This window comes from Abramis brama (assembly GCF_963993115.1).
Source record: "Abramis brama genome assembly, chromosome: 10".
Classification (NCBI taxonomy): Eukaryota; Metazoa; Chordata; class Actinopteri; order Cypriniformes; family Leuciscidae; genus Abramis; species Abramis brama.
In genome coordinates this window covers 11095641-11118978 of record NC_139972.1, presented here as the reverse complement: position 1 = coordinate 11118978, position 23338 = coordinate 11095641, and the positions used below count along the sequence as shown (strand labels likewise).

At 37.6% G+C, this 23338-nt stretch overlaps 2 protein-coding genes across 4 annotated transcripts in view; both read right to left on the bottom strand.

Moving 5' to 3' along the window:
* LOC311090578 (NACHT, LRR and PYD domains-containing protein 3-like) overlaps positions 1 to 12276 on the bottom strand; it is a 34901-nt gene extending 22625 nt beyond the window's left edge. For 2 of the 3 annotated variants that reach the window (XM_084125937.1, XM_084125939.1), the window contains exons 1-8: positions 12201 to 12276; positions 11142 to 11237; positions 10836 to 10949; positions 9016 to 9129; positions 6184 to 6297; positions 5810 to 5881; positions 3902 to 5707; positions 2164 to 2334 (exon numbers count right to left, since the gene is read on the bottom strand). In XM_084125937.1, the coding sequence (XP_083982063.1) occupies positions 2164 to 2334; positions 3902 to 5707; positions 5810 to 5881; positions 6184 to 6297; positions 9016 to 9129; positions 10836 to 10949; positions 11142 to 11191 (2441 nt within the window). In that variant the 5' untranslated portion in view covers positions 11192 to 11237; positions 12201 to 12276. The remainder of the gene's footprint in view (positions 1 to 2163; positions 2335 to 3901; positions 5708 to 5809; positions 5882 to 6183; positions 6298 to 9015; positions 9130 to 10835; positions 10950 to 11141; positions 11238 to 12200) is intronic. The other variant, XM_084125938.1, reaches the window with a different exon arrangement.
* An 824-nt stretch (positions 12277 to 13100) lies between these two features.
* On the bottom strand, positions 13101 to 22671 carry LOC311090618 (uncharacterized protein). The gene is made up of 4 exons (XM_084126029.1): positions 21759 to 22671; positions 21508 to 21669; positions 14687 to 14779; positions 13101 to 13943 (listed from the first exon to the last, which is right to left on the bottom strand). The coding sequence occupies exons 1-4, from the start codon at positions 22083 to 22085 to the stop codon at positions 13623 to 13625; spliced, it is 903 nt and encodes a 300-aa protein (XP_083982155.1). The 5' UTR covers positions 22086 to 22671; the 3' UTR covers positions 13101 to 13622.
* Between the last annotated feature and the right edge of the window lie 667 nt (positions 22672 to 23338).

Sequence of the window (23338 nt, the reverse complement as noted above, 5' to 3'; positions counted from 1 at the left end):
GTCTGCCGCCCGAGTTGAAAAATCTGAACTTCTGCGTCAATTCGCGCCGCGTTAACCAATCAGGAGCCTGCTTGCATGCTGCTGTCACGTGGTGAAGTGACAGTTTATAATGTTATTTTCTGTTTGGCCTCAATAAATTATTTTGTAATATGACTAAAATGCACAACAAAGCAAATAAAAACATAAAACTCAATTTCAATATATGAGAGATACTCATTTTGTATTGAATGCTATTTATTCCATATCTATTCTAGATTATAAACATTATTAATCTAATGTAAAGACAACAAACACAATTTATTGTATAAAAACAAAAAAAACAAAAATCACAGGACAGGTTTCACTTTTGGAGGCTGGCTCCATTTATTATCAAAACAAAAATAAATGACAGATTAGGTGGGTGCGAGCAAGGGTGAACCTCGCGCCGGGCTGTAGAGTGCGGGCTCGTCAGGCAGCGACCACTCGAGGCCGAGGCCTTATACGGCCTACGCTGTCCTCGTCAGCGTCCTCACCGTTAGGTCCACCAAACCTAGCTCCTGGAGCAAATTGTGAAACTCCTGAAACCCTCCGGAGGGTCTGGTGGACCCGAGTACAGCGACGATGTCCCCTACGCAGCTGTTTCTGCTCTCCAGAGCATATACGAGCGGTGACTCTCTGGATTAATGCTAACGCTAATGCTCGATAAACATCTAAAAAAGATGGCCGCCAACAGGTTTCGAAACTTTCGCCTCCGACGCGCGTGACGCGCGTAAATTTCGCTTCAAACTTCTGATTTTACGCGCGTCAATTTCGCTCTTGACGCGCGAATGCACACAAAATGGTCAAGCGTATAACTAGACGCGGCAGGCGCGAATTTGACGCGTTATTCGCGTCCGGTGTGAACGCACAGTAAGGGCACTTCTCCCGGAAGAGCGCGGGCGCGCGCGCACTCGTAGACCAGAGCAAGAGAGCGAAAGCAGTACGCCATCAAAGCGCTCTGCTCTGCTTTTGGGAAGTCAGCGTCACCAAAGAAGTGTGTTTTTGGTTGCCAGGCCAAGACAACCCTGCACAGATTCCCAAAGAACCCAGCGTTAAGGGACCAGTGGATGGAGTTTGTTTTTCCTGAGCATCAACGGAGTTGTGCAAGACTGTTTGTTCCCTGCATTTCGACGATGATTGTTTTATAAACAAAGCCCAGATCGACGGATTTGCAGATCGTCTAATGCTTAAGGATCGAGCAGTCGCAATGATAAAGGTTCGCGGTCGTGCGTTGGAACCGGGCGGTGAGTAAAACTGCTTCAAATGTCTCTGTGTGTTGTTAGCTCGGCGCGTAAGCACAGCTTTAGCTTCGCCCACACGGCCCGCCTCCAGCCGCTCGTTTTTTTCCGGAAAGACTCGGTACAGCCTATCTTTCTTTTATAAATATAATAAAACTAAAGACTTTTTGGAGATATGAAGGATGCAATACTACTCTATAGGTACTCAAGATTAACAGGAGATTGAGTGAAAATGAGCATTTCACCCCCCCTTTAATGTAGTGTCAATACATACCTTTATGAATGTATGTATGTGTATCTCCTTGTATATGACCTGACAAAAGTTAATGTGTGACTAAGTGTATGACCGAGACAGAGGGTCTAAAATCTAAAATGTCACAAAACATGATCATATTTACTGCTCAACTGATCATCTAAAGTATCATTCAATCAGGAAAAATAATCTCTTATTTGCTCTATATCAAATGTCTCTCTTGTGCAAAATCTGTTTTAATAAATTACACTATTCACTAGATTAGTGACTAGACTACTCAGATCTGTGTGGAGTATCAATGTGTGTGTGTGTGTGTGTGTACACAAACACGTTTAAAAACATTTTAGAAAGTGTCAATGCATAAAGATGAACATGATTAACAGTAAGAATGAATCCAGCATGTTCCTCATTTCTCAGTTCTGACTGTGTTGAGCTCGAGTCTGTTTAAAGTCAAGAGACTGAAATGTTGATTGTGTGTGAAAGTGTGTATTTCAGTGTGACTCTCAGTCCTGTAGTATCATGTTACTGAGGATCAGCTCATGTGTTCAATCATTTACAGCTCAATCAGCTGAACTCACAGCAGCAGAAAGAGGCTGAACACTTCTAATATACTTTACATTGTGATTCATGTGTGAGAGTCAAATATGATCTTACCTCAGTTTCTCCAGTTTACAGTGAGGATTCTGTAGGACATCAGACAGCAGATTCACTGATTTTCCTATTTTATTCCCAGACAGATTGAGTTCTCTCAGGTGTTCAGGGTTTGATCTCAGAGTTGAAGTCAGAGCAGAAAAACCTTCATGTGTGACGCCACAATCCCTCAACCTAAGAGAGATTCATGGTCAAATGTTTTATTTACAACATGTTTTTGCAACAGTGAGAAATGTAGCCAATCACAGACATGTTTGCTGATCTCTTGAACGCAATGGCCAATCAGAGGTGTTTCATTTAGTCAGAATCCACTCACTGTTTAAAACGCTGGAGTTTTTGTTCAGTGCTGATTTCTGCATATTCGCAAATCCTCTCATTAACAAAAAGACATGATGCAAGTAAGATTTTCTTTATGCAGTGTAGACATCTTTATTTTTTATAATGGAACTTCATGAGATTGTGAACTGAGATGAGTGACAACTTTTAGTTATTGTAAAGTGAGTGCTCTTTCTAGGCTATACATAATCCACTGAATGAAAGTTTTGTTTTTCTGCTGCTGAGAGGACCGATGGCCAATTACACACTGCAAAACGGCATGTCAAAATAGATACGGACAATGTAAATGCAGACTAATAGATTAATAGAAAAATATTCATATCAATATATTTTTGATATTCCATTCCAAATATTTGTAAAAGCAATGACTTGTAAATAATCTTAAATGTCTCATTGTACAAAGCTATTCTTGTTATGGAAGAGCCATTGCTACACATTACATCTGCACTAATTTATGCATCTCACAAATTTCAGATCCTCACAGTGATTTGATTCTTAATTGTCAATCTTTAGCAAAAGTTTTAGTAAACTTTAAGCTAAACATCAAGTATATGTTGTGTAAGAAATGTAATATGTGCAATATGTTTGCATTTAATTATATTTATAGAATCTTAGAAATATGATGGTAATTAGATTAATGTATTGTCGAGGGTACATACCCTTATGAATGTATGTAGGCTATGTGTATCTCCTTGTATATGACCTGACAAAAGTTAATGTGTGACTAAGTGTTTGACCGAGACAGAGGGTCTCCATTCAAGGGTATAATATGATAGACAAATCTAAACAATGTGTTAGTTATGGCTGAGATGTATCTTCATTTAGCCTCGGGAAAACAACCTTGGGGGTGGAACAACTATAAAGAATGAAGGATGCCCCCACTCGTTGTCACACTCTGCAGGCACTTTGTAATGACTGTATGACTGCTGACCTTTCCTTGCAAGGGAATAAATAATTGTTAAACACAATTGATCCATGTCTCTTATTAAGTATTAGAAAACTGTTTGCCACCACAATGTTTAATTGTCTGATAGTAAGATTTAAATGTATGACTCTGCTATGTTAACCATACATCAAATGTTTTTTAGGAGATTTAAGCTACTTGATAAATGAGCTGTTTCTCCAGTTGTTTGGTTGGTCTTCATTTCTTTTATGTAATTTTTTTTATTTTTTATTATTCTAATATTTAAATTCCCTCTTTATGTGCAAGACCATTTAATTATTTATTCATACACAAAAATGTCTGACTTTGTTTGAATGTCTAAAGGAATTTTACATTGTCACGATTTGGGAAACACATCAAAATACTGACCACTGAACTCAAGACAAAATCTGCAGCACTGAAGATTTATGAACTTTTGTTTTGCTATGTTTTGACAATTAACTGATTGATACATGTACTTACTGAACTGATCTGGATTCTTTAATCACAGGAAGCAGCTTCTGAAGAACATTTAGTTTTTCAGTTTTATTGACTCTTCCAACAAAATCATTAATATCAAACTTGTCCAGCTTCTCCTCTGATGTCAACAACACAAAGACTACAGCTGACCACTGAGATGAAGAGAGTTTGGCTTTCTTTATTGTTCCAGATTTCAGATACTGTTGTATTTCCTCCACTAGTGAATGATCACCCAGTTCATTCAGACAGTGGAACAGATTGATGGATTTCTCTGGAGAGTCAATGGTCCTGATCTTCTTCTTGATGTACTCAACTGTTTCCTCATTGCTGTCAGATCTGCTTGTCAGTTTCATTAGTCTTTGTAGGAGAATCTGCTGAGACTCCACTGACAGACCCAGAAGGAACCGCAGGAAAAGGTCCAGATGTCCATTTTTACTCTGTAGAGCCTCATTCACAGCTCTCTGATGAAGCTCAGATAATGACACATGTTCTGATGAATTAAGTTGAAACCAGTCCTGAACTTTAGACAGCAAACTCTGTATAGTGATTGAGTCAAACACATTTATGTTGTTGTTTGTGAAGGAAACATGCACATATAGAGCCGCTAGATGTTCATGAATGCTCAGATGAACAAAGCAGAAGACTTTTCCCTGATACCAGCCAGACTCCTCTCTGAAGATCTGAGTGCACAATCCTGAGTACACTGATGCTTCGGTCTCATCAATGCCACACTCTCTCAGGTCTTCCTCATAGAAGATCACATTGCCTTTCACAAGCTGCTGAAAAGCCAGTTTCCCCAGTTTGAAGATCATGTCTTCATCTGTCACGTTCTTCTCATAGTCCTTCTCTTGTTTGATGTTGGTCTGAACGATCAGGAAGTGTGTGTACATCTGAGTGAGAGTCTTGGGAATCTCTCCACTGTCTACTTCGCTCAACATCTTCTCCAGAACAGTGGCTGAGATCCAGCAGAACACTGGGATGTGGCACATGATGTAGAGGCTCCTTGATGACTTCAGGTGTGTGATGATTTTATTGGCCAGACTCTGATCACTGATTCTCTTCCTGAAGTATTCCTCCTTCTGTGGATCATCGAAGCCTCGTACCTCTGTCACTCGATGGACAAACTCAGAGGGGACGAGATCGGCTGCTGCTGGTCTGGAGGTGATCCAGATGAGAGCAGAGGGAAGCAGATTCCCCACAATGAGGTTCATCAGCAGCACGTCCACTGAGGCTGATTCACTTACATCACACAACCTCACATCGCTCTGAAAATCCAGAGACAGACGACACTCGTCCAGACCATCAAAGATGAACAACACTTTATATTTGTCACTGGATATTTCCATTTCTTTAGTTTCAGGGAAAAAGACATGAAGAAGCTCTGAAAGACTGAGTGTTTTGTCCCTCATCAAATTGATCTCTCTGAAAGGAAGTGGAAATATGAGCTGGACGTCCTGATTCTCTTTCTCTTCAGCCCAGTCCAGGATGAACTTCTGCACAGAGACTGTTTTTCCAATGCCAGCGACTCCCTTTGTCAGCACAGTTCTGATGGGTTTGTCTTGTCCAGGTAAAGGTCTAAAGATGTCATTGCATTTGATCGGTGTGTCCTCTGTTGCTGCTCTCCTGGATTGTGTCTCAATCTGTCTCACCTCATGTTCATTACTGATCTCTCCACTATCACTCTCTGTGATGTAGAGCTCTGTGTAGATCTCATTCAGGAGTGTTGGGTTTCCATGCTTTGCTGTTCCCTCATACAGACACTCAAACTTCTTCATCAGATTTGATCTAAACCTGTTGAGGACTTCATGGCTGTAAAAATAATACCACATTATTACATAAACTAATAAGTACAATGTCTTTTTTTATTCTGTATCATATCTTCAAATTAAATCTTTTACAGGAATGTTATACCTGAGATCAGTCTGTGTCTCTCCACTCAAATGTACTGAAGACTGTGCTTTTGACCTCTTCTGATGAACTGAACTATAATAAAGAAAGATTAAAGTGAATCATTTGAATTACTGTATTCAACAAATTACTTATTAATTTATCAATAAACAATCACTTTAAAGATAACTTTATGATTTTTTATTTACACTTTATTTTTATTTTAATTTAAGTGCCGTAATCAGATTAAAAAAAAACAACTGTAAACTTTGTACAAGAATTTCTCACATCACATAAAATACTACTGATACTATTCTGATTACATAAAATGCCAAACTATAATCATATTTAATCAAAATGTTATACCTAGATCAGTCCAATACCTAGAACTGTTATACCTGAGATCAGCCTGTGTATCTCCACTCTTAAACTCTATAGAACGATCCATAGACGCGTCACTCCTCATAGACACACAGCTGGGCTCTGGATCTGATCTCTTCTGATGAACTGAACTATAACAGAGAGAGATTGAATTAATGCTTTGAATTACTATATTAAAAAATATATACATTTACCAATAACCAGTGACGGTGACCAAAGTAATATTAAAGATGGCGACGTCCATAAAAATGAATCGAGCCATGAGTTCATCATCCGTCAACTCTTCATTAACCGACAAGCTCTTTTATATCTGGGAGGAGAGAGGAGCATTTGAGTCACACGTAGAAAACGTAATTGCTTTTACCTGTCTACAGACAATGCCTCAAACAGGGAAACACTTTTATAGAACAGCTCACTAATGGAGTGAGGATCTCCAGACTGTAGGACTGTTTGAATCCACAGAATAACAAATGTTTCAAAATGCAGCAGGAGACAACATACATGAAAACAGAGACTCTGTGATATGCTACATCAACAAATGCACAGAGGTGCTGTCCCATTGGTAAATATAAAGTAATTTATGTTTCGTTTCGTTTATTTCACACACATCATCATTGTATCATAAACACAATTACAGAAATAAACAATGGTCATACATAGATCGCATGAAATGGGGAACCCCAAAGAAGCTACTAAAAGCTTTTAGGAGGGGGCCCGATATCATGACATACAACATATAATATAATTAAAATATAAATATTGGAAATATAAATTTCCAAACCAGAAACCATGGGTCAATGACAAGGTGTGTGCCAGGCTGAGAAACCACAGCCTTAAACTTGAACTCTGGGGATCTGATTGCTTACAAGAAGTCCAGGTATGACCTACAAAAGGCTATCAGATCTGCCAAAACATACATTACCGAAACCAAACATAAAAACCAGCAACACACGTTAGACACACATTAGTGCAGCACAGAGCAGCTCTCGCACTAAATGAAATGATAGACAACAAGCAGTCCAGTCCAGTTACATTCACAGCAACAGTTTTCTGAGAATGTGAGTCCTGAAAATTTACAAGTGTGAGTTCGGCTATATTACAGTTGTGGCTCCCATAAATTAATCCCGTTGTCACAGTAAACTGTATTAAGGACCCAAATACAGAACTGAAAACCGTGTTCTGTTCTGATGCGGTGTGAACGCGGCCATAGATGTGTCCCTGTGTGTGAGCAACAATGTTAAAGGGGTGGTTGAATGTGATTTAACTTTTTTAACTTTAGCTAGTATGTAATGTTGCTGTTTGAGCATAAACAACATCTGCAAAGTTACAACGCTCAAAGTTCAATACAAAGGGAGATATTTGCTTTTAAAGAAATCTATTTCTAAGGACTACAGCAAACGGCCGGTTGGGACTACAAGACATTCCTCCAGGGTTAGGGACATCACTAACCCCAACATTTAAATTATGTTAGTGTTTACATTATGTTAGTGACATCACTAACCCCAACATTCACATAAACCCCTTCTCTGGCAACACAATAAATAAAGGGGGCGAGGCCATTTCATGTTGCTTTGGAAAAGAGTTGTTGTGGTAGTAGAGTGTCGTTGGCACTATGCCGTCGAAACGCTGTTATTTTCACCCAGATTGCAGGTCCACTTTGTTCAGTCTTCCTAAGGACAGTTACAATTTATTTTTAACTTGGTCCCTCATAATTATAATCCAAATGTCGCTCTCTGTGCTGCACATTTTCCGGAGGAAAGCTTCCTCAATCTACGCGAGTTCAATGCAGGATTCGCACAATGGCTTGTCCTGAAAGATCGAGCAGTTCCAACTTTAAAAACAGAAGCTGTTGTTTACGAGCCACAACCTGTAAGTATGATTTTTTTCATTGATGTGTTTTCCTGTAATAGTTTGTCTTGTTAATTGTACGTTGTAGCAAGGAAGTAAACGAAGGACAACGCTGTTTGGCTCCACAAACCAGTTTGTTAAATCCTAATTCATACTTATCCGACAAACGCATACAAACTTCTGTTTAATATCACCAGCGCAGCAAACTTGCTCGTGGTTGTTGTCATTTATTTGATCAGTGTAAATTAGTCTTTGATTATAGCTTTTACAGAATGTATTGGTTATCTACATGCTTGTTTATCTACAGGCGTGCTAAACATGGTTTTGTGTTTGATTTGGCTACTGTTGTAAAGCCAATGTTTAGTGTTCGTATTGGATTAATAGTTCTGGTGACAGATATTTAGCTACAATCGTTCTAAATATACAAAAGTAACAGTGTCATATAGCGATCACAATAGATCTGCAGTCTTAAAAAACATGCCTTTCTTAAATGTCCTTTAACAGCCGTTCTTGAACAGGTTCTGCTTGATCCTCTCCACTAACATTCTCTGGGTCTGATTCGGGCTCAAATTGGTATGGCAATATTGACGCCGTTGTTTACTGAAGCACAAACTACCCATAAGGGTAAGGGGCGTGACGTTTCCGAACAACGTGCACTTGGCGGTTAGCGAATCACAACACACTGGGCCAGCTAACCAATCTGAGCCCATTGCGTATTTTTGAGGGGGGGCTTCATAGAACCCGGAAATCATCCGACCGTTTTTACAAGGAGGGACAGAGCAGTGTAAAATAATAGTTAAATATGTGAAAAATAATGTGAATTTTTAAAAACGAAGCATGAACACATGTTACAGTGCACCCCACAAACACAATCAAGCCTTCGAAAAAAGGTGTTTTACCACCCCTTTAAAATATACAACGAAGATAAAAATACCTAGAAAGAACATCATAATACCAAAACACCATAAAAATGTAAATCATATTTTCTAGAACTGTTATACCTGAGATCAGCCTGTGTATCTCCACTCTTAAACTCTATAGAACGATCCATAGACGCGTCACTCCTCATAGACACACAGCTGGGCTCTGGATCTGATCTCTTCTGATGAACTGAACTATAACAGAGAGAGATTAATGCTTTGAATTACTATATTAAAAAATATATACATTTACCAATAACCAGTGATGGTGACCAAAGTAATATTAAAGATGGCGACGTCCATAAAAATGAATCGAGCCATGAGTTCATCATCCGTCAACTCTTCATTAACCGACAAGCTCTTTTATATCTGGGAGGAGAGAGGAGCATTTGAGTCACACGTAGAAAACGTAATTGCTTTTACCTGTCTACAGACAATGCCTCAAACAGGGAAACACTTTTATAGAACAGCTCACTAATGGAGTGAGGATCTCCAGACTGTAGGACTGTTTGAATCCACAGAATAACAAATGTTTCAAAATCAAAAACAGAGACTCTGTGATATGCTACATCAACAAATGCACAGAGGTGCTGTCCCATTGGTAAATATAAAGTAATTTCCAAACCAGAAACCATGGGTCAATGACGAGGTGTGTGCCAGGCTGAGAGAACGAAACCACAGCCTTAAACTTGAACTCTGGGGATCTGATTGCTTACAAGAAGTCCAGGTATGACCTACAAAAGGCTATCAGATCTGCCAAAAGAGGACAGAGTGGGTCAGATTATCACGGCTCTGACCCCCAACACATGTGGAGCGGTCTGCGCTATATCACACACTACAAAGGAAGGAAAAGCAGTGAGGTGCATTTGTCTGCCTCCTTACCGGACGAGCTCAACACATTCTACGCTCGCTTTGAGAAAAAATACTGACCATGACACCGGCCCTCTGGCTCTAACCACACCTGAAGTAAGCAGGATCTTTAGGAGAGTCAACGTCCTGATGACATCCATGGACGTGTCCTGAGGGTTGTCCAGTTTAGCATATGTCTTCACCAACATCTTCAACCTCTCTTTGAGTCTGACAGGGATCCCCATATGCTTCAAGCAGACCACCATCATCCATGTTTCCAAAATAACGAATCGAGTATCCTGAATGAATACTGCCCTATAGCACTGACATCAGTCATCATAAAGTGCTTTGAGCATCTAGTCAGATCTCACATCTGCTCTGTACAGCCACTTATTTGTATTGTTCTGCCTACAAAATAGATACTTTAATATCCCAGTATCCTCCACTTTGTGTTTTAATTTGTGGTCCTGTTATTGTTACTGTAAGTCTGAGCCTCGTCACAAGCATTTCAATGCCCAGTTTTGCCAGTGTAAATTGTGCAATTGACAAATAAATGCCTCTTAACAGCACCTCCAGTGGAGAACAGTGACTGGATCTAAAACCTTCAGCTCATACTGCCGTCGACGTACATTACCGAAACCACACATAAAAACCAGCAACACACGTTAGACACACATTAGTGCAGCACAGAGCAGCTCTCGCACTAAATGAAGTAATAGACAACAAGCATTCCAGTCCAGTTAGATTCACACAGCAACAGTTTTCTGAGAATGTTTCAGAGAGTCCTGAAAATGTACAAGTGTGAGTTCAGCTATATTACATTTGTCACTCCCATAAATTAATCCTGTTGTCACATTAAACTGTATTAAGGACCCAAATACAGAACTGACAACCGTGTTCTGTTCTGATGCTGTGTGAACGTGGCCATAGATGTGTCCCTATGTGTGAGCAACAATGTTACAATATACAACAAAGATAAAAATACCTAGAAAAAACATCATAATACCAAAACACCATAAAAATGTAAATCATATTTTCTAGAACTGTTATACCTGAGATCAGTCTGTGTATCTCCACTCTTAAACTCTATAAAATGAGCCATAGACGCGTCACTCCTCATAGACACACAGCTGGGCTCTGGATCGGCTCTCTTCTGATGAACTGAACTATAACAGATTTAATCCTTCATGGTTATAATCACTTTCATCTTAAGGTCTTAACAAATATTTAAAAAACACTTAATGCAAAGACTGGTCTTGATTTTAATTTTTCACTTAACAAAAACATCACCTTTGCCATCTGCCAAAGGTGATTTAATAGTGTTTATTCTGTGATTTAATAGTGTATATTCAAAGTACCTGCATCCTGGAGAAAAATGTTCATCTCTGGATGATTGTGTGTCATCCATGATGAAGCTGAACAGTTAAAACAGAATCTGATCTTCACCAATGACTCTGGATGGAAATGACAAACAAACACAATAATTCAGCTGACCGGATGCTGGGAGACAGAAAAACAGGATCATGCGACCCGACGTTCACTCAACACATGTTAGCCGTTCACTAACACAAATGCTAAAATAAACCACATACAACACGTTCAATTGCGGAAAAAAAAAAAAGGAAAAATACCAAACACATATCGAAGAAGTAATAGGTCCTTAGGGGAAAATATGAATGCGAAAGTCACCTGTAAAGTGTCTCGAGACCTGAACACTCACCTTGATCAACATTTAATTAACGTTACAGATACACAAAATCCACCGCCTTTTCTATCAAGTATCTACACGTGAATTAATATCTTAGCTTTTATAAAGGTTTCTATGATACTTCGCATTAAATCGATTCTGACTGTTTTAATGGCGAAACATTAACTCAAATCATTTACTTTCACTTTTTATTTGTTACGCGAAAAAAAACGACGTCACGCTACGTGCGCATTCAAGTTTAGTACGGCATTCACCAAGTATATCCTTTAACGGAGTTAAACTGTGGAACACCTTGGACTATGAACTGAAGTGCTGCAAAAGTGTTTGTAAATTTAAGAATTTGTATAAGGTAAAAAACCCAGAAATGTTACAAGAAAAATGATGACTAACACGCTTAAAATCATGATAATTAAGTGTAAAGATAAGTATTACTGAAAACGTTTGGTGTTTGGGGTTAGGATTGGGGTTGATCCATTTATAAAGCAGCTGTTTTTTATTTTTTTTCTGATGTGCACAAATAAGCGACAGGTAGCCTAGCCTACCATAAGATTTTCTTCTTCCTGTTCCTTTTTTTTATTTATTCGTTCATGCACGTTATGAATGAATAAACATTTATGTATGACTTGTGCAATAAATAAATAAATAAATAAATAAATAAATAAATATTGTTAGGACACAGCATATCGCTTTTCAAGCGCGGCAAACTTACTTTCGATGTAAATTCGCTTAGTGCGTAGGGGTAGACGGATCGATCCTCTCTTCTTCTTCTTCTTCTTTTTTCTGGCGACTTGCAACCATATGGAGCATCGCCACCTACTGTATCTTAACCTGTTAACCTGTTATTTTTACTTAAATCCTTGTCTTCAGTCCAGTTTGTTGTACCATCTTTCCAGAGTTATTTGAGAAAATAGTTGTAATGTTCATTTGTTTAATTCCTTCATGTTCCAGTCTATTCCTTAAAGCCAGTCTTTGAGTTGAGTATTTAGTGCATTCAAACAGCACATGTTCCACAGTTTCCAGTTGACTGCATGTCTCACAATTTCCAGATATATGTTTTCCTATAAGATGTAGAGATGCATTTAACTTTGTGTGACGATGCATTTAACTAATTCTACTAAATTGACACTTTTCTCTCCTGCTCTTCCCCATTGACTTTTCTTCCCCCACTTTCTGCTGTATCTTATATAAATGTCTACACTGTAAAAAATTTCTAACCCTCCCAAATCAAAAATTTCAAGTGACCGATAACATCTAAATTTTTCAATTGGCCCAAGTGAAATTCTGTAAATTGAATTTAATCAATTGTTGCAATAGTCTGTTACCTTTGGCTCAATGAGAAATAATACATTGAACCAATTGAAAAAAAAAAAAAAGTTTACCAAACCATGTTATTGGCCCAATTATATATTTTAAATTGTAGTAGCCTTCTTTTTTTGTTTTACCTAAACTAGAAATGTATATTGGTAAATTTATATTAGTAAAGCAACTTTATTGTATTGTTTATTCCCCGTTGCCCCAAAAGAAATAAATATATATATATATATATATATATATATATATATATATATATCATTACATCATTATATATTAAAGACTCAAGCCATTCTGCCACAGTTTAATACATTTTATTTACATATTAACAATATTGTGAAAATAACTTAAAATGGTAAATACAGTGAAATTGTCTGCACAGTAGAACTTAAAATCATGCATTTAAATGTAGTATTCTCATCAAAAAAATACATGAAAGTAACTGGAGAGGGTTAATTGATTCAAATGTTCAGTGCAACTTCAATTGAATTGTTGTATTTTCACAAGAGGTACTTTGAGCACATGAAACTGCATATGAACAGTTTAACATCCAAAACATTTACAAATATTTAAAAGATTGCAAAAGTAGAGAAATAAAAATAAAAAAGGAAAAACGAGAATTACTTCAGGTTACTTCACTCAGTGTTTAGTGTAATTTCATCTGAACTTTAGTATTCCAAAGGAGGTATTTTGAGCTCATGAAACTGCATCTTACACTTCAAATATTAAACATGTAAACACATTTGCAAATATTTAGAAAGCTGCAAAATAGCATTCTCACAAAAGGTACTTCTCCCCTAAGGGATAAGTGAAATTTGTCTTAGTTTTCTAATAATTTGCTCCTCAGAGTTTGCACTCTTTTGCTGCACTCAGTTCCCATTTTCAAAAAGACCTTCTGAATGAATTCGAAGGTACATTTTAAGTCCTTGTTGTATTCCATGTTAAGTGCGTAGAGCAAGCCAAAGAGGACAATGAATGCACTCACAAAGTCTCCCATGTTTTCCAGGACAACTTCCTCTTCAAGGACAATTGCAACATTTACCACATTGGAGAGGGATCTTGAAGTTGAACTGTTGCTGCTCACCACTTCAATAATTCCCATTTTCGTTGCAAATTTGTGATGCTCCAATGCCTCTGTACTCTGTAAAAAGTATAAAATAGCAATATTAATACTGTGTCAACAAATAGTGAATAAATCCAGAACATCTTCACTACTTTCCTTCAATGTAAAATTTCATTTTCATTAAAAAAAACCCTAAAAAGTCAATAATAAGATGAGAACAAATAAACAATCGCAAACAACAGCACAAATAAATGCAATAGAATAAAGAGATATGAAATAAACAGCTTTAAGTTTTTCAGGTGGGTTCAACAGAATACTCAGGTAAGAAATACTACAGAAATCAAAGTAATCAAATGTAAAATAATTCATTGTAAAAATTAAATGCAGATGTATGCTTACAATTACAAAAGTTATTCAGTCAAGAGCAGAGTGATTTTCTTTGTCTTTTGCTCTTTAATTATCATGACAGACAGCAGCAGGAATATTAGGCTGCTGTCACAAGAGTTTATGCACAGCTCCAATATACTGTTACATAACATGCGTTATATTTCTCAACCATTTACATCCCAAAACTGACTATTTTAACTGACTACTTGGCCAAGACAGGTGTTTGACATAATTTTGTGCGTATTTGACCGTTTAAGCGGAGCAAAACACTCATTTTGGTACTTGCGACTCAAAAGCTGCCTGAGAGAAGGCTAACTTTCTCTCAAATGCCCTTTGAGGGAGGTTAGTGCCATTTAAACTGCCAGTGACACGCAGTGACAAAACAACATGATCCCGGTCATTTTCAATGGACAATAAATATATTAAAAAATTACCAGAATAGTCTTGCATATGGTTCCATGTTCGTTGAAATAAAAAGGAAGACCCCGAATAGCAGCAGCCCTTCTCTGCACAGTTAAGTCTGCCACCTGTACAAGGGAATGAAAATAATAACATATTATAATAAATAACAGTTTTAAATGTATAAACAAACAGACCTTTTACAATAGCATGATGTATTAAATACTAGTCAGGGCTTAAAATGCTGCACAGGATTGTGGGTATTAGTGGTGCAACGGATCACTAAACTCATGGTTCATATTATGGTTTTTGAGTCATGGATCAGATAATTTTTCGGATCAGCAAAAGAAAGGGTGGGGGTGTTGTAACTTTACTTTTCCTTTATTAATTAAAGCCCACTTTAAGTACTTTGATACTACAGCAAAAAAAATCTAGCTTTTAATAATTAAACATTATTAAAGATAAGCAAACAGTATTAAAATAACAAGGTACATAAATGTGAACATTAAATGTAAAATAACACCATAGTGTTCACTATATAAATAAAATATAGATTAATCTTTGTTAAAGATGTGTTTTGTTGTTTGATTACATTTAATGACATAGCAGCAAATTTTATAGGCTGCTGTCACTTTAAGAGCTAATGCATGTATCCAATACAATGATACAAATCTGGTTTCTTTCTTAATTGTTTACATTCACTTAACCCTCTGGGCGCCACGGTCGAGTTTAGAGTGTTGTGGGGAACGAGGCGGCCGCGGGAGATTTTTACCGCGCTAGCCATGGTGACTGTGTGCCTCTCCGCAATCGCGGCGACAGTATTGTGGTGGAGGCTTTGTCTATTGCCACTGGGTATGTTAGACGAGGTCGAAGTATTCATACGACAGTAAGGGGGCAACGTGGAGGCAGGGTGGGGAGTCGCAATGACAATGACAGTAGTCCGAGCTGTGCACACTCGGCGCGCGCGCGAGGCAGATCTGGCCGCGCCCGCGCTGCTGCTCGTAGCAGGAGAAGAGGCGATGTGACACGGGGCAGAGGGGCTATTATGCATAGTCTATCGCAAGACCACACCATGAAACACTACAAGAAATGTCACCTGGATGAATAGGGAGTCATTATCTCTACAGCAAAAGCCCTGCAACAATTGTTTTTGTCTGCCATTTATTACACTGTTGATTTACATTTCCCTGACCATTTAGTAGTGTACAATATGTGTTCTTTTTTGTGTGTTCATGTCCTTGTGATGTGTGCGTCTTTGTCAGCAAAAAAAAAAAAAAAAAAACAACCAAATAAACATCAACAAAAACTATAAAAATTCTATAATCCAATATGGCCGCCACCACATGACGTCATAATATGCAAATTAGATGGGAAAATGTAATCCCTACATAAACTTTGGGTCATCCTTAATATTTCTCTAATTTACAGAAAGTCTCTATCTTTTATCACTTTTAAGATATAGCCTTTTGAAATTAAGATGTCAAAATCGAACGTTTTAGGAAAAAACCTCTGGCGCCTAAAGGGTTAAAGGGTTAGTTCAGTGCTTCCAGGTTTTTATGTCAGAACTCAGCATTGGCTCACGCCGTTCACGTGAGCAGCACAATACATGCGTGTGATGCTGACGCAGGAGCCAGCCAATACTGAATCGTAGTTCTGACGTAGAACCTAGAAGCACTGAATGTTAACAGCTTAGGGGAATTGACAAAGAAGAGAAGAAATTGTTGAATGAAGTCGTTATTTTTGTTTTCACAAAATGTATTCTCGTCTCTTCATAAAATTAAGGTTGAACCACTGCAGTCACTGCAGACTATTTGGTCCCACTTTATATCAAGTGGCCCTATTACCTGTGAACTTACATGGTAACTACATGTGTACATAGTATGTAACTACAGTGTTAGTACACATTGTTACACAGTATATACAACTGTATTTGTGTAACTACACGTATGTAACAACCCACGGAATGGTATGTGCAAGTACAAATGTGTAACAGGACATTGGTCACAACACTTATTTCACCTCAGTAAGTACACATGTGTAACAGGAATTATGTAACTACATTTTGTAACAAAAATTTGTATTTACACAAGTTGTTCCACTTCCACATGCAGTCTTAAATACTGCAGTTACCAGTTTGAAATACATGTATTTATGACTGGCAGGACTAATGTTAAATTACAACTTAAGTTTCACCTTGTGATACCAGTGTACTTACATGGTAACTCCAGGAACTGTCCACTTAATATAAAGTGTAATTGTTAAGTTAATTGTAGTGTACCATCAGTGTCGTTACATGATAATTCCACAGGAACTGTCCACTTGTTGGAAATTAAATACATGTATTTCAAACTGGTAACTGCAGTATTTAACCCTCTGGAGTCTGGGCTGTTTTTGGGGCCCTTGAGATGTTCTGACATGCCCTGACATTTGTGCTTTTTTCAGTTGCTTATAAACATATTAATGGCAAATGTGTAAATTCACTCTATAAAGCACAAACAGGGCTACAATAATATGTGAGCCACGTGAATGTACATGTTTTCATTTTTGAGAGAATAATGTTTATGCATGGATATTGAAAAAAACTAAAAACTAAAATTTCTGAAATAAGGCCACAAAACACATAGTAAATATGTGTCAATAAGACTTTTGACTAATGGATGCCCTCGCCTAGAATTTTTTCTTCAAAATTATGTGAAAATAGTCTTGCTTTATTGTTCACATAAAACCATACATTGATTTAAATTGATGTAAAACAGGTTTTGCTTGGAAAGCCAATATGCGAGGGGGGCGTGAACGAGGAGTGGTTTACACCTGAATTACCACCCACTCTGCATAATTAGCCATTCACACAGGTGTGAAACTGACTGAGCCACAATGCAAGGACAAAAGATATTTAGAAGAAGATTATATTGACCATTTAAGATTTTGCTTACATCTATCTTGTACATATGTTTTGCTATTTTATTAAAAAGGTTACAATTACAACAATAATTACAATTTCAACAATATTTCAAGTGTACTCTTTCTTTGTAAAAAAAAAAAAAAAAAAAGATTATAGGCCTACATTTTATCTATGTATTCATTACTTTGAATATAGCCAACATTGGAACAGCTAACATCTTAGTTGATGACTTTATTTTTGACAAAAATAGTAGGCTATTTTATATATAGAAATTGCTAAACAAAAGCTTATTTGACGAGGCAGTATATTCTACAGTAAAAACTGTACCCAAATCTACTAAACAAAATGTTGTCTTTCATATTTCGGCTGATTGTAACGTTGTTTTCATGAAATATTAGGGCATATAAATGTTAATTTGCAGTTTACGTTGCTTATACAAATAGCCTACATTTTATTTCAACATATTTCAGTCGATTTTTACTCATCTCAGTATAGCAATACAGTTTGCTAAAAAAATCATCATTCGTTGACGATAGGCTTTTGACTTGCGATATTTGCAGTAGGCTAGTGAACGCACTGGAGAAATGCACATTTATTAGGCTACATAGTTTTTGGTTTTGGATGGTTTTGTTTAGAAACAGCTTTCTGTAAATATATTTCACATTTTTTAGACATCTGAGGCGAGTAGGCTCATGATTCATGATGATCTCCAGTTCAAGCACCTTATGTTGTGATTGCTAGCCTATATTTACTTTAAATCCAGGAAATTTGTTAATGAAAAAATTATTAAAATTAAGATACAATTGATACAAAACGAAATTCGTTTTAAAGAAAGGATTTGTACTTTCTGTTTTGAGGTCTCTGTGAAAGTTTGAAAGTCTTTTAGTGTTTTTTTTTTAGAGCGCTCGCGTCCATAATGGAGAACTGTCACATAATATTGTTTTTTGCCAGCTGTGGTAAACAGCGCGCATCTATGCCGTTCATTCATTCATAAACAGAAACCCGAGAAGGAAAAACTTACTAGTATTCCTCAGCTCGTATTCCCCGTATTCCTCATTATTCCTCACAGCGCTGTGTTGTAAACAAGTAATGTTCTGAATAAACTTGTGTTTTGGTTTTGTCGAGCTGATACGGGGGCGTTCACAGGATTGCGTGGATTACCTCAGCCATTTGCGTTTGAATAGCGTGCGCTCTCCGTGGGCGGAGTCACATTACATTTGAATTAGCTCTAATGAGGTCGACTGGAATCGCTCTCTTTTAATACAGATTTCACAAGATGAGAATATTTGTTTTTTATATAAATTACTTCATTAAAAAGAAGAGAATTCAAGCTTCATGCCTGTGTGTCTAAATGCCTGTTTGACTGAGTATTCACTGAGCTACAGCTTATTTTCGGACGCGTTTCAGAATGGACTACACGGACAGAGAAATGGCAGAACTCGCTTCGTGTTTATTTTTCTTAATTTGGCAAAAAGCACAACACTTTGTTTTTATTGTGAGTATACACAAAAATAATACACATTTAACAGAATCGATTGATGTATGAAACTTGTTTTGTAAAATCAAAGTCAAAAGAGAATTTCGGGTCTCAATTAACTCATAAGGAAAAAAATCGAGCAGATCACGCCGGTGTGATCTTCGACCTCTGAGGGTTAAGACTGCATGTGGAAGTGGAATAACTTGTGTAAATGCATATTTGTCCATTCAAGTGGAAGGAGATTAATCAATTTGGTGTTTGGGCGAATGGGCGCAATATAAAACGCCTCTCCCTCTGTGTGTGTGCGCATCGGGTGTGTGCAGCTGTATGCTCAGATAACAGCATGTAATCGAGTTCTCTTTAGCCTCTTCTTGTGCTTGAATGGTTTAAAATCACCTGAATGTGAAAACTGTCAAGAAAAACAGATGCAAATAATAAATTTTCACTCTTTGATAGTTAAACTTAGCAATTAATACGCAAAACCGAACCGTGGGACCTGGTCATGGATCAACTGTGACCTGTTGCATCCGTAGTGGGTACTACGGCACATCATTTTACCAATTCCGACAGGTTTCACGCATAATGTCAGAAAATGTTACAAATATTATTCACTAAAGGATGTAGGTTGAATGAGTAAATGAATCCACACAGACTATTTTTCCAGTCATATGTTTTGACATTGAAGATTTCTTTGAAATAGTATATCGTCTTCTAAGTTAAAGGGTTAGTTCAACCCAAAATTTAAATTATGTCATTAATTACTCACCCTCATGTCGTTCCAAAAACTCCAAAATCTTCGGAACACAAATTAAGATATTTTTGATGAAATCTGAGAGATGTCTGTTCCTCCATTGACTGCATTTGCAACGACCAATTTGATACTTTAAAAAGTTCATAAAGAGATTGAAAAACGAATCCATATGAATCAAAAGGTTTATGCCAAATTGAAGATCTGAAGAGACTTGATCGCTTTTTACGATGAAAGATTTAATTTAGGCTTTTACTCACATTTAAACATTGATCAGCGAACATAAGCAGAAGCTAATCCGAACCTGAATGACGCACAAGAACAAACCTCATTCGGAAGCTCAAATGTGCTGCTTAACCAATGAGATTCATTCTCGTGTGTTACACAGCAATATCACTGTTCATCATAAAAAGCATTCGAGTCTCTTCAGAAAATTTGGACTAAACCGCTTGATTCATATGGATTCGTTTTCTTATCTCTTTATGATATTTTAAAGCGTCAAAGTGGTCGTTGCAAAGGAGGAACAGACATTCTCTCAAATTTCATCAAAAAGATCTTCATTTGTGTTCTGAAGATGAATGAAAGTCTTACTAGTCTGGAACGACATGAGGGTGAGTAATTAATGACAGAATTTTCATTTTGGGGTGAACTAACCCTGTATAGGGCATTTTCGCATGTCAGGCCAGTACATTTGGTCTGAGGGGTCTCAACCCTCTGAGGGGCAGATCTTTTAGATTTGACTAAAAATTAGTGGTGCAACGGATCATCATTGATCCGTGATCAGTTCGGATCAATATCTTCGGTTCGGCACACATGTGATCCTGCGGATTGATTTATGAAAAAAAAGTTGTGCGCATGTTCAGTCCACACACAGCGTGGTCATGGCGAGCGTTATAAACCGCAGAGAGCGTGACGGCTCATTCGCGCCGCAAAACCTCCAGACGTGCGTAAACGCGTCTTTACATTGACTTCACATTGAAATCACTCGCGCCATATGCTCTATTCGCGTTTGGTGTGAACACAGCATGGGTGACGGTGATAGAGAGAGAAAGAGTGCCTGCGAGTGCGAGCGAGCGAGAGTGAGGTCTGCGGTCTTGGCCATTAGTTGATTTACTTGTTTTTGTGTAGGTAATACGTTGTCAAATATGTTTCAACTTAAATTAACTACCTATACAAGTAGTTATGTCTCTTTGTATTAATTTGTCCTGTTATTGACATAATGCGCGTCATTGACAAAATGCGCAACCAGATGTTCGAATAATTCGAATATGTGTTTTTTAGAGGGAATATTCGAACGTCATTTTTGAGCAATTTTGACAGCCCTATATGACAGTGGAAACAAATAAAGCATTGGTCCATGTTTAAAGGAAGGAGATGCCTTTTTATGTTGCACTTTAAGTTGTATTTCATTAATTATGTTAAAAAGAAGATATTATGCATTGTGCACTTTAAGTTGATTTTATATATTTTAATTTAATCATTTAAAAGTGTTAATAATTTTTTTTTTTTTTTTTTTGCTGATCTGAAAAATTATCCGATCCGTGACTCTGATCCGAGAAACGATCCGAACCGTGAGTTTTTTGATCCGTTGCACCCCTACTAAAAATCTTCATGTGTTCTAAAGCTAAACAAATTTCTTATGAGTTTGGAACAAAATGAGGGTGAGTAAATGACAACAGAATCTACATTTTTGCATGAACTATCCCTTTAAATAAAAACTGTGACCTACCTGTGCATCTAGATTGTCCAGCAAAGTTCCCAAGTCACACTCGCCTCTCTGACTTGCTTTTGCCCTGAAGATTTTCAGCAAGCCTCTGGTGTTGTTATCCAATGATGTAAGGAATGTGGATTTAAGGTCTATGTGGTTGATCCTTTTAAATTCTGCATAAACCTATGTGAGAAACATGAAGGACAAAAAGGGCAAATTTCAGGCAAATAAACAAAACAACTATATGTACAATATGGCCTTAGGAAACATACCTGTTCCACATTAAAGAGTGCTGGCCATCGTTGTTTGAGTGTAGATATTAGAGGCTGATCTTCAACAACCTCACGTCTTCTGAGGGAGAAAGTGAAATCCATCTTTGTGTTCAAAGCACACCTGTTTACATCTTTCTTCTTTACCTCTTCTTCCATCCATTTGCGTTCATTCTCCAAAGCTTCTTCATCAAAACCAGTTGGAAGGTCAGGAAGAAAGTTCAGTTCAAATCTTCGTGGTCTTTTCAGTGTTTGTTTGGATGCATTTCGTCTATTCACAATCATTTCTGTACAGCCAAGCACACGAAGTTTTTGACGGTAATTTTGCATTTTGTTCTTTAAACTTAATGTCCATCCTTCACATCCACTTTCAGATCCAGGAGTTTAAGGCAGGGATGCTTCTCTACCAATGCAGATGCAACATTCTTCAAATCAATATCCTTTGGGTATGCCTTATATGAGTATATGGCTTCTGCCAACTTGCCCAACACTTCCATCAAGATGTCTCTTGAGACAGTCAAGGACTTGCCATTTTTCTCATATTCCTCGTTGGCTTTCTGAAGCTTTAGTTCCACATCAAAGGAGAAGCAGGGTATTGGAAACTTGCTTGGCCAATGTTCTGACCTCAATAGAGAAGAAGCCTGTGTTGAATCTAAGGAAGTTGCAGATGTAGATGGTTGGACGGATAATGTGCTTGCAGCATCTGCAGGGGCATCTGTCAATTCAGAATGCTCTGAAATGGGGGTTAAAAATATTTCCCAATGAAGTCTCAACGTAGCTTTTTCTGGTGGAAGCTTGGAGATGTCATGCAAATTACAAAGTTGATTATTGAAATCTGGATCTTCATATTGAATGGTAAAGCCTTGCTCTATGTGCAATTTTTCACACAGACATGTGGAAAGTTCTTCTACTGAGGATGGGGTAGGCACAGATATTTTTCTAACGTTGTCAGGTGAAATAATGACTCGCAGCAACATTGGAACCTGGAGGACAGAGGACAGTATGAGCAGAATTGGTTTATAAAGTTTATAATAACTTAATCAACCAAGTAAAAATCTCTTTGGTACAACCATGCGTTTTCCGCCAACATTGTAAGCAGCCAGAGGATAAAAATCAACAATCTCTTGTGGAGTCACAATTGCAACATCACAGTGCGTACTTTGATTTATCTCATATGCCCGGAAATGTTCAATATACCATGAGGTAAGTCTGTGCACAATGAATGCAACCTCGGTGCCACAAATTAAGATATGGTCAATCTGGCCAAACTCTGGAAATCCATTTCCATTTCCAATACACAGGATCATTTCTCGACGGTACTGGGTTCCATGTACTGTTGCATTTGTAGTGAAAGAAAAGGAAGTTTGGTTTGCATACTTGCTCTCAACTGCTAATCTCAGCCTTGCATCAAGAGAGGTTATTTTAAGTACCTTAACATTTTCGACATGTAGAGGTGCTTTAAAAAAGCTTTGTGAGTCCATTGCACATGCTATCATAAGTTGATGCTTGTTGGATAATGTCTTGAGAAGGTTTCTGAAATTTTGTGTTTCATGAACAACCTTCTTGAAAAAACTGTGCTTTGC

Excerpts from the sequence above, each read along its gene's own strand:
- LOC311090618 (XM_084126029.1), bottom strand. The coding sequence starts at position 22,085 with ATGCAAAATTACCGTCAAAAACTTCGTGTGCTTGGCTGTACAGAAATG. Across the intron at positions 14,780-21,507 it reads TGGACAATCTAGATGCACAG|GTGGCAGACTTAACTGTGCA; the intron begins GTAGGTCACAGT and ends TCCCTTGTACAG. Across the intron at positions 13,944-14,686 it reads CCATATGCAAGACTATTCTG|AGTACAGAGGCATTGGAGCA; the intron begins GTAATTTTTTAA and ends TACTTTTTACAG.